The sequence below is a fragment of the Ursus americanus genome, chromosome 9, assembly GCF_024610735.1.
Source record: "Ursus americanus isolate L20-20 chromosome 9, mUrsAme1.1.p, whole genome shotgun sequence".
Taxonomy (NCBI): Eukaryota; Metazoa; Chordata; class Mammalia; order Carnivora; family Ursidae; genus Ursus; species Ursus americanus.
Window position 1 is genome coordinate 25,506,048 of NC_142135.1, and position 14,675 is coordinate 25,520,722.

The window sequence follows — 14,675 nt, forward strand, 5'->3', positions numbered from 1 at the left end:
CATCATAAAATGGATTTTTAACAAAGGAGTTAAAACATTATTTTTAAGATCTATCATGCTTAAGAAGGGAAAAAAATTCACTTAAAGTGGTGCTTCCCTTAAGAAACAGCTTAGTGTTTATAGCCTACTCTAATAGCCTGAGAACCAAGTGCTTTTGATATTTACATGCAGATCTCCAGAGAAAGGGAAAGAAGCCAGGGAGCTGAGGTGCAGAGAATTTTGTATCTCTGTTGGAAACTAAGAAAAAGAAGATAGAGGGCTCACTAATCATTTCAGAAGGCATAATCAGCCCAGACTTTGTGTGTTAATTGTAGTCCTAGAATTAAAAAGATGGTCCAGTCATCAGGTTGAGGTACATAGATCAGTGTTAAAAGGATTTTTGTTTTGTTTTTTGAAGAGAGCGTAACCATGACTCCCATGCAAATATAAAGTAAACATGTATCAGATTTTTTTCATGTATCAAAAATTTTATTTAACTCAGGAATTAATGAGGGTTTCAGTAAATACTACAGTGGTTCAATATAGAATTCAATAACCAAATATAGATCAATGGATAGTGAGGCAGATCGATGCATAGATACATAGATAAGCGTGGAATGCTGAAATGAATTTACAGGTCTGTCCATTGGACAATAATCCATTGCATACACCACAGCCCCCCCCAAACACAGGTGACCCAGAAGGGTAGGCTAAAAAACATCTCACCAAAACACAACATCCCATTATCTTTCGATCCATCTTAAAGTCTTTCACAATTTTTTCCCACAAAGGCCTCAACCATGCAAAGGGTGCAGTTGGCCATTCAGAACATTTAGAAACAGAAGACCTCCTGCTGTGTGAATAAGAGAAAACTAAGTAAAGGCATTTGTGGAAGGCATGGGGAAGCAAACACAAGGTTTACCATTTAATTCTTGAGATTTCTGGCTGAGAAAGATTTGGTTCGGGCTTGTAACATAATTTAGTGAGGCAATACTGAACCTAGTGATGTGTAGGAAATCAGATCACTATGCAAGTGTTCTTGATATTTCATACTACAAAAAACTTACTCAAAAATGTACTTTAAAATTTTATTTTTCATATAATGGTTTTGTATACTCTCAGAGTAACTTTTTTTCCTAATAAAAGCTGCTGTTTTTAAGATTTCCATTGGCTATGTTAATGCAGAGTTAGAGCACAAAGAATAGTAGCTTACTACAAGTTAGTAAGTGCTTAATGAGGCTAGATTCAACACTCCACTCTCGCACCCCCTGCCCTTCTCAGTTCTCCCCACTGTCACCTCAGAATTAACACCACAAATTGCAGGCACAAGTTAATAAGAACACTCCAAGGGCACGCCCTACAGTTTTCATTACTTAACGTGGTACAAATACGCAGTGTTAATGGCTATATTGTTAGAAGTTACCCTTTCAACATATCCAGTTCACAAGTGACACAAAATACTGGTCTACCTGTAGAGAAGTAACAATTGTGAACAAGAGGCCTACCAACAAGAAAAAAATTTTGTTTTTCTTTTTTCCTTAGAAAAAGCCCTTAGATTACTCTGTTTTTTGTGTTTTTTTTTTTTGTGGGGGGGGCAGTTGTTTTGTTTTGTTTTTTAGATATTGTTTGTAATGGGGTGGTTTGCTTGGGAATTGGGCATGTTCCCTAATGAAATATTTGAAATATTTAGGCAGAAAGAGTTAAAAGATGTTGAATTTTAGTGGTTTTTATTCCTAATATCTTCCCAAAAAAGATATAGCAAAAGAATAGTTTATCTACCAAGAACCTTGTTTTGCAGGGTTTTTAGCAAAGTGCCTGTGATTAGGCTAACATGATTTGGGGTGGGGGACAAGGGGGACACTCAGACAGGCAATGACAACATCTGCATTGTAATAGAAGCTTGCAAAGAAAGTTGAAAACAGATCAAACACCAATCTAAACAAATGCAAAAACAGAAAACAAAAATGTTCTTAATATTTTTTGTAGTATTTTTGAAATGTCTTGGGATTTGGTGGACCAATGTATGGATCTTTTAAAAAGGTCTGGACTAAAATTTCATATGGTTTGTAAACTATTAAAACAATAGACTACATTATCTGATTCGATAGAAATAAAAATTTATTTTCATGACTTTTAAGAAATTTTTTCAGGAGGATTATTTATGAAAAGTAGCACAGCAATGTTCAGGAATTGTTCAAAGCAACAACTCTGTGTCTGTATTCATTTTCCTTTACCCCACAAAGAACTGGACTGAGATCACCAGCTTATTTTAGCAGGCAAAAAAAAAAAAAAAAATATATATATATATATATATGTATATACACGCATATATAGCTTCATTTACACTATTATGTGTGTGTGTTCATATGCAAACCTCAGCATGTTTCAGATGAATTAGCCTGTCTTCATAGGACCACCAAAGGATGACCATAACATTGATTCAAGTGTAATATGATGAACTTTTAAAAATATTCTTATAAAAATATTCATGCAATGTGTAGTTTAATTACAGTAATGTGATTTTGAGTTTATGAAAGTTACCTTGTTTTTACACTAGTAAACTTAAAAAAAATCACTCCTTTAAACCCTGTTAACTTTTCTATTCAAGGTGTTTTAAGGATAATTTTTATTATATATTTCCTTTTTTAAAAAACACAAAATACAAGCTTAATTCTGCTCTGGGACAAGTTCTTTCTTTTAAGTTATAGTTTGGGTCATTTCTACATGTAAAGTTCATATATATTTAAAGGAAAAGTACAAAAAAAGAGAAATTTATAGATATCTATGGTAAGTACTTCAGATCTGTACTTACCATGAAAAAGCAATCATTTTGTAAAATTTTATATCTCAATTGCTGAGAAATTATAAATAATATTTCTTTATTTTGGCAGAATATTAACAATGCCTAGGAATCATTTTTAAGTTAGAATGTGAACTAAACACTGTACCTGAAAAGTATCTTGGTGATATTTTTCCAGTGAAACTATTACTGATAATGGAACAGCATTTTACAAGCAATCTAAAAAAAATCCCCCTAAATTAAAACATTGTCTATCTTATATAAAAGAGGAGAAAAAAATTAGAAAAAGAGAAGAGAGTCACAAAGTGAAAAGAACCAAACTACCAATGGGAAAATCAAAGAGTTATTATAAAGTATTAATCACCAACCTTATGATTTCTGATCTAAAAATAAATGTTATACCTGTTTAATTTATTTTTTTAAAATAGTATTTAAAAATTTTTATTGCTTTTAGGCTGTGGTCATTTCCTTTATGACCTGAAATACATGTGTTAGGCATATCAACCAATTGGCACCTACCCTCTTTTAAAGGTAGAAAAAAGATGAGTATTATATTGTAATACTTTGTTCTCTCTCTCCTCCTCTTTCTATTTTTTGTTTTGTTTTGTTTTTTGTTTTTGTTTTTGGATGGTTGGTGATTTGTTTGCTTCTCCTGGTTCCTGTTGATCAGTGGTGTTTGGCCAGTTTGTATTTTTCCAGACATCACTCCACGATGTTGTTGAGGTGTATGATGGGCCAACTCAGCAATCTTCTCTGTTATCTTCCCTCTCAGGATCCCATTCAGGTATCCTTTAATAGAACTGCCATGCATCAGTTATTGATTAAAGACTGACTTTGATTGGTATTAGAGTGAAAGTTGAGATTTATGTCTTCCATATGAGAAATAAACTGAAAATACAATCACTCTTTATTGAAAACAAAAATAGAAACACAATAGTAACTCAAACACTTGAGAAAAATATAACCAACTATTTTGGGGGATTGTAAACAAGTAAATATAATATTTAGTCACTTAGTCTGTGGTATTTAATGTAATATAAAATATTTAAGGATTATTTTTAAAATGAGACAATATGTATCAAATGTAATGAAAGCCTTCTGGTAAAAACGTTGAGATTGAAGCTGAACCCAAAGAAAATATATTATCAAAGGTAGGGCATATTAAAGTAATTTGATAAAACATAGATTGGCATTTTCAAATAACTGTAAATTAATATAATTTGTTAGGTTTACTGAATGAAATTATTTATGATATCTTAGTGTTTGTTTTGTTGAGTAGGAGAATCACTTCCACTGAGTTCAGGTAATCAGATCACAATTCGATTTACTTCAGTTGGACCAATAACAGCTAAGGGATTTCACTTTGTTTATCAAGGTAAGTGACCCTGTAGCCTAGAAACACACTAAGGAATGATATCAGTTTCCTCATGCTATGTTCAGAGTTATTAATGATGAGATCCTCATAACCATATAGGAGAGATCAAAGTTGTTTTTAGTTTAGTTTTTTTTTAAAGTTTTGCCCTGTTCCCTCCCCCATCACTAGAGCACTGTTACTTTGACCAAAGTCAAAAGTGACCAGTGCTTCCATCATCATTCTCAAGTATGATTTTCCTTACTTCCAACATTTGTTTTAAAACATTTATTTTTTTTTTCTGACAACTCTTCACGCTCTACATATTCTGTTTTCCCCATAGCCTAACATTCTAAATTAAAAATGTGCAAAATTTTGTGCTGATGTACTTAGACATTCAGGAAAATCATTATTCCATTCTAAAATTTTAGTTTCTCATTCTCTCAGGAGATTTCAAACTTTCTTCGTGGCTATTAAATATTTTTGTGCAATTGAAAGCTTGTTTCTCGAGAAGAAACACACAGTTTCTTCTCGCCTTTTATAGACAAGCTTCCACATTATCATTAAAATATTAAGGGCTATAATATGAAACATTTTGTTTTAATTGTATATGATCATGTAGTAGTTATTCTCAAATGTATATTGAACTTTATTCTTAAAACATTTATAAACATATTTGATACTTTTATTAACTTCCTTTATCCCATTTGTAATGTTGGCTGTAATATTTTACTGTTTCATTTTCAATAATATTCCTTCATTAAACAGTATGTGATATTATGAATTTAAAAAGGCACTATTACAAGTCATATAAGAGGAATCAGTCTATTTGGAATTCATCATATCATTTTTTGGGCTGTTGTCAAACCCTTTAATCCCATCTGTATGTGTTTTAAAAAGAAAAAACATCCTGTTATCATTCTATTTTACTAAACCAAAAAAAAAAAAAGTCACAATCAAAGGACATACCTATAAAGTCTAAAAGCAATTTCAAATTTGATATCATATGATTATGAAAATAAAAACTTTTATTGTTGTTAATCTGTCTGACCTCTATTTTACTTAGCCTTGAACATAATTGTCTTCATCAATAACAAACATATTTTGAACAACTAAGTTTGTGAACATACTGTGAAATTAGTAAAATGTTGTGTTTTCTTTTTTAAATCTATGAAACTACTGAAAAATAAAAAGTGACATTACCTTATGTAACCTGACACATGTTTGAACTTGGTATCCCAGTTTAAAAAGAAAAAAATACGTTTTTCAGTTATCATCCCATAAACTGAAATACCTAATTCAAACTATTTTGTTATATTAATAAGAATTTAGTAAAACAAAAAAATAAGAAAAAAAACTTACTTGATGTTGCTTAAAGGCTCAAAAGTAAAATGTTTTCTAAATAAAAAAATCTTGATGACAATAGCAGTAATCATTTTAAATTATATTTTATTCTGTATGAATATTAAAACTTTTAGAAATGTATTTAAGTTGTTGAGTACTGATAAAGAGTGAAGATTTCTTGAAATTTGTTTTAATAGTTACATTTTGAAATCTGTATTTGTCTACCAAATATAAAATTAAAATCAGCAATTATTTGTACACAGCTGTTCCTAGAACAAGTTCCACACAATGCAGTTCTGTGCCTGAACCAAGATTTGGAAGAAGGATTGGCAATGAATTTGCGGTTGGTTCATTGGTTCTTTTTGAATGTAATCCAGGATATATCCTCCATGGATCCATTGCAATTAGGTGTGATACAGTGCCCAATTCTTTGGCCCAATGGAATGATTCCTTACCTACCTGTATTGGTGAGTATGTAAATTTGAATGCTCTGTGATTGTATATATATTATATCAAAATTACTTAATTGCATCTATCAATAATTCTATATCTAACAGTTATGAATTAATTTTTAAATACTTCATTAGTTATGGTGTACCTAAATACGCAAGCAAATGTGGATATTTGATGCAGTTCAGATGTACTGTGATCAATGGAAAACATTTTGTGTTGAATTAGCTGGATAATTTCCTCATTTATTGATTTAGATGTGTGAAGATATATGTACATATTGAATTTGAATGCTACTAATATGGGATTGTTAAAAATAAGTGTCTCTAAAATTTTATGCAGAGATTCCAATGCCAAGATTCCAATATGTAAAGAATTTATATCTCTTTTAAAGACCTCAGAAGCTGATTTTTTTTAACATATTATACTTTGGCATCAAAAGAATTACAAAATATGCATTAGAAAATAAATCTTTTTTTCATCTATTAGTTATAGATATGTGTAAATAATACAAAATAAGAGATTTTTTCAGTCTCTCACAAGTCTAAGTGGTAACATTTTGAATGAGTGGAACATATAGGGTTAGTCAGAAATCAAATTGTTTAAAACTTCATTTTTGCAAGACTATATCTGATTTAAATTGGTAAATAGAATATACACTTTCTAAAGTTATCGGCTCTTAACCCTGTTAAATTACATGAAACAGATTAAAATATTTACTAAGCCACAAAAAACTTAGAATTTTATATTATTTCAGGATCATTACAATGATTTTTGGCTCTTGCACATTTCCATAGATGTGGAAAAGGTATGTTAGGAAGTTTATTTCTTCTTTGTCCCAAGAGCATATCTGGAAATTATTTTCTTTGATTACAAGGTATTATATATTTTTTTTAAGATTTATTTATTTATTTGAGAGAGAGAGCATGTATGTGGGAAGTGGGGGGCAGATGGAGAGGGAGGGAATCTCAAGCAGACTCCCCACTGAGCACAGAGCCCTAGGTAGAGCTCCATCTCAGGACACCGAGAACATGACCAAGCTGAAATTAAGAGTCTGATGCTTAGCTAACTGAGCCACTCAGGCACCCCTGATTATATAGTATTATATTAAAAGAAGAATGGTAAAATTTAATCTCAGGTTAAGAAATAGTTATTGTGTGGGACACCTGGGTGGCTCAGTCAGTTAAGCATCTGCCTTCGGCTCAGGTCATGATCCCAGGATTCTGGGATTGAGTCCCGTATCAGGCTCCCTGCTCAGCAGGAAGTCTGCTTTTCCCACTGCCTTCCACTCCCCCTGCTTGTGTTCCCTTACCCTCTCTCTCTCTCTGACAAATAAATAAAATCTTTAAAAAAAAAAAAAAAGAAAGAATTAGTTCTTGTGAATTGAATTTTTTTATTAAAGTTATATTGGTATATGATTTAGAAAATAAGAGGAAGTGGGGCGCCTGGGTAGCGCAGTCGTTAAAGCGTCTGCCTTCGGCTCAGGGCGTGATCCCAGTGTACCGGGATCGAGTCCCACATCAGGCTCCTCCGCTGTGAGCCTGCTTCTTCCTCTCCCACTCCCCCTGCTGTGTTCCCTCTCTCTCTGGCTGTCTCTCTGTCACATAAATAAATAAAATCTTTAAAAAAAAAAAAAAAAAAAAGAAAATAAGAGGAAGAAATTTTAAATAAAAGATAAGCAAAATTTTGTTTTTATTTTAATGATCTCAAATCCAATTTTTCATAGAGGGTGACATTATATGCACACATATAACATATACACTTATAAATATATAAAATGTATTTTTAATAACATCTTGCCATACTTGAAAAGAAACTATATATATATCAATACTTTTAATTTTTAACTTTTAAAAACATATTTTACCATATTTCAACACAGATTTAACATAATATTGACTCATAGTTCATTAAAATAAAGTGTATTTTAAAATTGTGAATTGATATACTAATTTCTACTGAAGAAGGAGTAAAGATAAAGTCTGTTGATACCATTTATAGAACATGTTATTTGTATAGGATATATCTGCTCTAAGTATCCTATATTTTCCATTCACATCAGAACATTATTAGTGATTGTACTGGGAAGATGGCATAAACCAATGCTTTTATGAATATAAAGAAATGATGGATGGTCACTTGGTCTTTCTAGGAACTTGATATCACCAACCCCAAAACATATAACTAGCGTATCTCACAGGGTATTTTTCTTAAAACAAAAATTTTAGTTCTGCCCGTTATAATAAATGGAATGTAAACTATTATTTTATTATTCTTTTCTTTGTTGAAAACTACCAAAAAAAATAATTTAAAACACAAGGAGACTATAAATAATTCTTCAACTTTTTCATCTTTCAGCTAAATAGCCACAATTTCTGATATGATTACCAATTACTTAATCCTTTCTATTTGCCAGGTTTCATGCTGAGCCATTTAGATACATATTTAATTTAATCCTTAGAGCAAACCAATTGGAAAAGTTACTTTCAGAATTTACAATTGAATAAACTGAGTTTTAGAGAGGTAAAATAGTTATTTTTTTAAACTGACAGGAGACAGTAGGTGCTGGAGTAGGAGCAGTAAAAATTTTTGATTCCAAACCTCAGCCTGAATGATAAAGGACTGCTTCTCTTCAGGTTTTGATTTATAAGCTAATTCTTTCTTAATTCGATATCTACATTTTATTTATAATGTGAGATTACTTACCCTATTGAAATACATTTTTGACAGTCAATAAGTACAGGAGAACAAATCATCTAAAGTTAATGTTCCTCCTATTTTTTACCTGGCATGGAGCTAGGGTTAATGAAACCAACAGACCTTCCCCTTTCTGTACTTTTATACCCTCTTAAGGACAAAACAGACGTTTCTCCTTTTGAGCCACAATATATGTTGCCTTCCTTATAAAATAGTAATAAATAAATTATCCTAAACTAAAGGGCCATGAGCTGAGAGAAATGTTCCTATATGTCTATGCCAAAATTAGTCATGCAATATGCATAAATCGGAAATTACATTACTTTAAATCAGTTTAATAATTGAAGAGAGACACATGATAATAATAAATCTCTAAAGCCTCACAATGGATTTTTTAATATTTCTCTATAAATATCAGGAATCAGTCATTATTTCTGTCTCACTTTTCTCAGTAATTATTTACATAATTTGTGTCACTTTTAGTTTATTTATGTAGGTATTGATAGAAAATATCAATACCATATAATAGAAGGTAACTAGGTAAGTAGCTGTCTTGATTTAGTTTCGTATACATGATGAAAATTCCTTGAAGATAATCATTTATTATAAAAATAGAATGATATAATGACATCTGGAAACTCATAAACTAGCTCATTAATATTTAAATATCTTTGAAAAAAATCCATTTATTACTGACTGATCCCAGAACCTATATATGCAAAGTACTGAAGTGTAAATCTATAAATTATCCCTTAAAGGTTCTATTTGTGTATTTATCATGTTAAGGGGAAAACTTGTAAAGAATCATGTAAAACTGAGTAAAATCCCCACAGCTGAGAATTGTAAGTTCTCAGCATAAGGGTTAATTAAGTCTTGGGCAATAGTCTTGTGCTCTAACCTCAACACTGAGATGTGGTGAGTTACTACATGATCCTAGAAAATTTACACAATTTCTGATTCTCAATTGCCATATCAATAAATCAGGAAAATAAAAGAATTTCCTTGTAGGTTTATTGTGACTATTAAATGATTTGGCATAGTTCTTGGAACCCTGTAAGTACTCAATAATTAAGTTGTTTTTGTTGTTGCCAAATCTTCCCTTGCAGAATCAGAAGAGAAAACTTTAATTCTAAAGGTATTGGATCTAGAATATAGAATTTACATGCAGTGCTGACAAAAGTCTTGATATTATTTATTCTCATTGTTGATATGTTGTTTTAATAACATTTTAAAGTTAATAAATGTAAAAATTATCTTCCACAGAAGATTTTTGCATCTTAAAAAGCCTAAAAACCTGGACTCCTATCATCCTTTCCAGTTCTAATAATTTACCGTCCCTTGAATGCAGTATTTTTTTTTTTGCACTTAAACCTTTTAAGAAAGACATTGGAAGAAATATAATATTAATTTTCTTGAGAATAATAGTAGTTATTTGTTAAAATATGCTATTTTGGGAGACTGAAATTTCTATCAATTGACACATTTAAGGACAAATGGTTTAAAAGGAACGGACTTAAAACAGTAGGTGTATGTTCATGATTTGGTTTGTTCTCATTGTTTGCAAGAGTAAAAAATTAAAATAAAGTTAAAATTTAAACAGTGATGAGGTACCTGGGTAGTTCAGTTGGGTTTAGCGTCCTACTTTTAATTTTGGCTCAGGTTATGATCTCACAGTCATGAGATCCAGCCCTGCATTGGGTTCTGTGCTGGACGTGGAGCCTGCTTAAGATTTTTTTTCTTTCCTTCTGCTGCATACTCATTCTCTCAAAACAAAAACAAAGGGTGGGGGATTAGGATAGTCTGGTGATGGGTAGTAAGGAGGGCACATATTGCATGGTGCACTGGGTGTTATACGAAACTAATGAATCATCGAACTTTACATCAAAAACCAGAGATGTACTGTATGGTGACTAACATAATATAATAAAAAAATATAATTATAGGGGCGCCTGGGTGGCACAGTGGTTAAGCATCTGCCTTCGGCTCAGGACGTGATCCCAGCGATCTGGGATCGAGCCCCACATCAGGCTCTTCTGCTATGAGCCTGCTTCTTCCTCTCCCACTCCCCCTGCTTGTGTTCCCTCTCTCGCTGGCTGTCTCTATCTCTATCGAATAAATAAATAAAATCTTTAAAAAAAATATTATTATAACAAAACAAAAACAAAACAGTGATTAATACAATTGTAATTGGCTTTGAGTATATATATATTTAACAAAGATGTGCATTCATTTAGTCTTTTCCTCTGTTCTTAAAAAGTTAAAAAAACTGCATTATCCAAAAAAATTTCTTTTGTCCATGAAAATATGAAAATGAGATAGGGTTAAAAGAAGAAAGAGTTAAAAGAACATTAAAAAAGGAGTAAAGCAAGAAAAATGAAAGAACATTTTAGGAATAAGAAAGGGAAATGAGAGGGGCGCCTGGGTGGCACAGTGGTTGAGCGTCTGCCTTCGGCTCAGGGCGTGATCCTGGCGTTATGGGATCGAGCCCCACATCAGGCTCCTCTGCTATGAGCCTGCTTCTTCCTCTCCCACTCCCCCTGCTTGTGTTCCCTCTCTCACTGGCTGTCTCTATCTCTGTCAAATAAATAAGTAAAATCTTTAAAAAAAAAAGAAAAGAAGAAAAGAAAGGGAAATGAGAAAAAAAGAATATATTGTGGGATAAGGAGAATTTTAAACCCTAAACATAAATGGATTTTAGTTTAAAGCAGAGGAAAACCCCTACTCTATATTATTACAAAGCTTTTTGTTTGTATCTTAATGAAAGAAGATGTTAGTTTATTTTTGTTTGTTTGTTTCAAGTTTTTATTTAAATTCCAGTTATTTTAACATAGGTATAATATTAGTTTCAGGAGTATTACAAAACTTTTTCATATATGTCACATCTATCAATCAGTTGTTTAATCCCAGTGTTTTTGCCATCAGAAATAAAAATCCATGTAAATAGAAGAAAGCTGATGCTTTTCAACTATGGTCATTCAGCAAGGACAAAAGCTCCTAGCAGGCACTAAAGCCTATCAGACTTCCAGACTGGACCCTAGTTCATGGCTGACATTCAACTTCCTGAGTAAATGTTAGTGTACTTTTCCCAACCTGACTAGATTCAGCCTCACTTTCTACTTTAAGGGCAAAAGATGAACTACATGGGAGCCATTGCAGTCTGTCTGTCAGAAGTCCGTCTATTTGTAGGTAGGTCCCTGGCCTTTTTGAGAAACCTGTCGCTGTGTCTATGGAGAGTCTGAACATAGAACAGACTATCTTTTATTTTGCATTTGTTTGAAAGTGCATACCTAGAGATAGAAATTTGAACAGGACACTTGTTTTCTGCCTAGTCCACATGAAAAGGATTACTTTATACCATTTGAGAAATAATGTACACCCTGTAGAATAGGTGTAAATCCAGAAAATTTAATATATAAGAGAAGAACCTGTGGTATCAGTGTGAGACCAAAAATAGAAAGGTGATGATTCTAAATGACACTCAGATGATAACTCAGTTTAGGTTCTGCCATTTGGTCCAAATGCTAATCTCTACATAAATGAAAATATACCTGTATTTCTATTTTTAATTGTAAATATTTCTGGCTTCAAAATGTTCTGAATAAAAATAATTGTGTCTGAAAATATTCAAAAAAGGAAAAGGTTTGATGTTTTAAAGATTCAAATATGAGAGTCAAGTACACGGTCATCTTTAGGTTAGTATCAAAACGTTATCTTTAATTTTATTATTTTATTTTTTTAAGATTTTATTTATTTATTTATTTGAGGGGGTGAGGGGAAGGAGCAGAGGGAGAGGGACAAGCATTCTCTGGCTGAGTGCGGAGCCCAACCCAGGGCTCGATCTCATGACCCTGAGATCATGACCTGAACCAAAATCGAGAGTTGGATGCTTAACCTACTGAGCCACCCAGGTGTCCCAAAGCATTATCTTTAATTTTAGTTCATTTTCAACATTTGTTCATGAGTAAAGTATTAATTACATCAAGATCTTTGAACTTGCTATTTTTTCTGCTTGGAACATGCATTCCCAAAGGTATCTTTTAGGCTTACTACATCACTTCATTGAACCTAATAATCTTCCTTGAACATCCTATCCAAAATAATTTTCTGCTACCTTCCCTCCATTTGTTCTATACCTTTAGCCTGCTTTTCTTTAATGACAAGCATCTACCATATTATATGTAGTTTGGGTTTTTTTGTTTGTTTTTGTTTTTTGTTTTATTTTGTTTTGTTTTTAGTTTCTTAATCTTTCTTGTCCTCCTCTGCCCTGACACTGTATTGTTTTCATGTTCCTTCAAGAGAGGGCCTGGGATCTAATGGGTGTTTAATAAACATTTGCTCAGGGAATGGATTTTAACAATTAACTGTGATCATTTCCTGAATTCTTGTAGAGGTCAAACAACTGGACAATTCCTCAAGTCCAGGGCCCATGTATTTTCAATTTCAAGCTTTTTATTTTTTTATTTTTTGTATTTGTTTCAGGGGTGCAGGTCTGTGATTCATCAGTCTTATATAATACCTAGTGCTCATTACAACACATATCCTCCCCACCAGGTGGTGATGCTCTTGCTCACTTTGCTTGCTTACACCTTTACGAGCCATTGGAAGTTTGGAACTCTTCTGACAATATTTCTGTAGGAAAGAGACATAGGTAAAACATAAACAATAGATTTACATATTATATGGGTAGTTTTATTCTGAGAGAGAACAAATTCTCTATTCTTTACAGTTTAGATATAACCTTTGACAATCTATTTACCAGATTTTATCATTGTATTTTCTCTACCTTTACTGTTAAGTGAATGCTCAGCTAACAACTTAAGCCAAGTGAGTATCCGTTTGAAACCAAAGAAGGCAGCTTTCCACATTCCTAATGATTTCCAACTCCACTATATTAATTTAGTTTCACGGTTCTTAATGCTGTTACCAACACTTTCCTTTTTTGTTGTTGTTAGAGTAAAACACAATAAAATGTTCCATAATTTTGCAAAAACAGACTGAAATTAAACTCTATTAGTCATGGTATGTGAGTGGTGCTTATAGTTAAAATGGTCAAATATTAAGGTAGGGGATCCACAGGTTTAAATGACCAGTATGTAAATGATATTTAGTAATCTTGCACAAATCTATCATATCCAGCCATCCTTAGGCAAATTATAATAAAGTACAATGATATTTTGATAAGAACATTGGACTTGGAAAAAAATATAAAACTGAAAAATATGCCAAGACTGAGTTTTTATCTTCCAAATTTGACATTCTTACACTTCAGATTTCTTAAAATTTTCAGTCTCATAAAACTCCAAGCTCTCCTCCCTCTGAGACTCTGTGATTCAAATAACCCCCTGCAGCCACTAATAGCTCTGACAATATATGGCCTTAGGCATAAGTACTTTTGTTAGTGGGAGGTATCTTTTGAAAAGCCCTGAACCTGCCATTTATTGCCTTTGGGCGAAATGTCTTTAATTAGCTGCTTATCCCATCACCTTTATCTCGTTGCCCCCCCTTCCACCCAACATGCAGAACCTTTAGAATTCCAGAAAGAAGTTTTTTTACTTGTATTAGATCCATGGCAACACCTGTTTATATCATCTTTTCTTAGAGCAGGAGAGAAATTGATGAGGAAATCAATCAATACAGGAGCTGAACCCTCATTCACTGATTCATTTATTCATCCATCCATTCATCCATGAAGAGGTTACTCAAAATAGTAATAAATAGCAATTAGTATTTGTAAGAAGCACTATTAAGCATTTTCTTTTTTAATGTTGATACCAACACCAGGAGGTAGATAAGATTAGTATTTCTCTTAAGATAGTAAAACCTCTGTGGTTTAGAGATAAAAGCAGAATTAGGATTTGAACCCAGGATGCTTGTCTAAAGCCTGTTCTCTTAATAATCAGTAGGGAAATATAGATCTTTTAAAATAGGAAAAAAATATTTGGGAAAGTAACATACATGGGAATTGAAACTTTATAAAGTATCATGTGTATAGTAATGCTTATCTGGGGATACTTTTATAGTATATTTATATATTGTAATATGAAAATTTATATT

The 14,675-nt window shown here is 32.2% G+C and overlaps 1 protein-coding gene across 4 annotated transcripts in view; it reads left to right on the forward strand.

Annotated features, from left to right (window-relative positions):
* CSMD3 (CUB and Sushi multiple domains 3) overlaps window positions 1-14,675 on the forward strand; it is a 1,146,349-nt gene that overhangs the window by 977,682 nt on the left and 153,992 nt on the right. For 3 of the 4 annotated variants that reach the window (XM_045805628.2, XM_087864412.1, XM_045805629.2), the window contains 3 exons: window positions 3,450-3,563; window positions 4,059-4,154; window positions 5,738-5,941. In XM_045805628.2, coding sequence (XP_045661584.1) covers window positions 3,450-3,563; window positions 4,059-4,154; window positions 5,738-5,941 — 414 coding nt within the window. The remainder of the gene's footprint in view (window positions 1-3,449; window positions 3,564-4,058; window positions 4,155-5,737; window positions 5,942-14,675) is intronic. The other variant, XM_045805630.2, reaches the window with a different exon arrangement.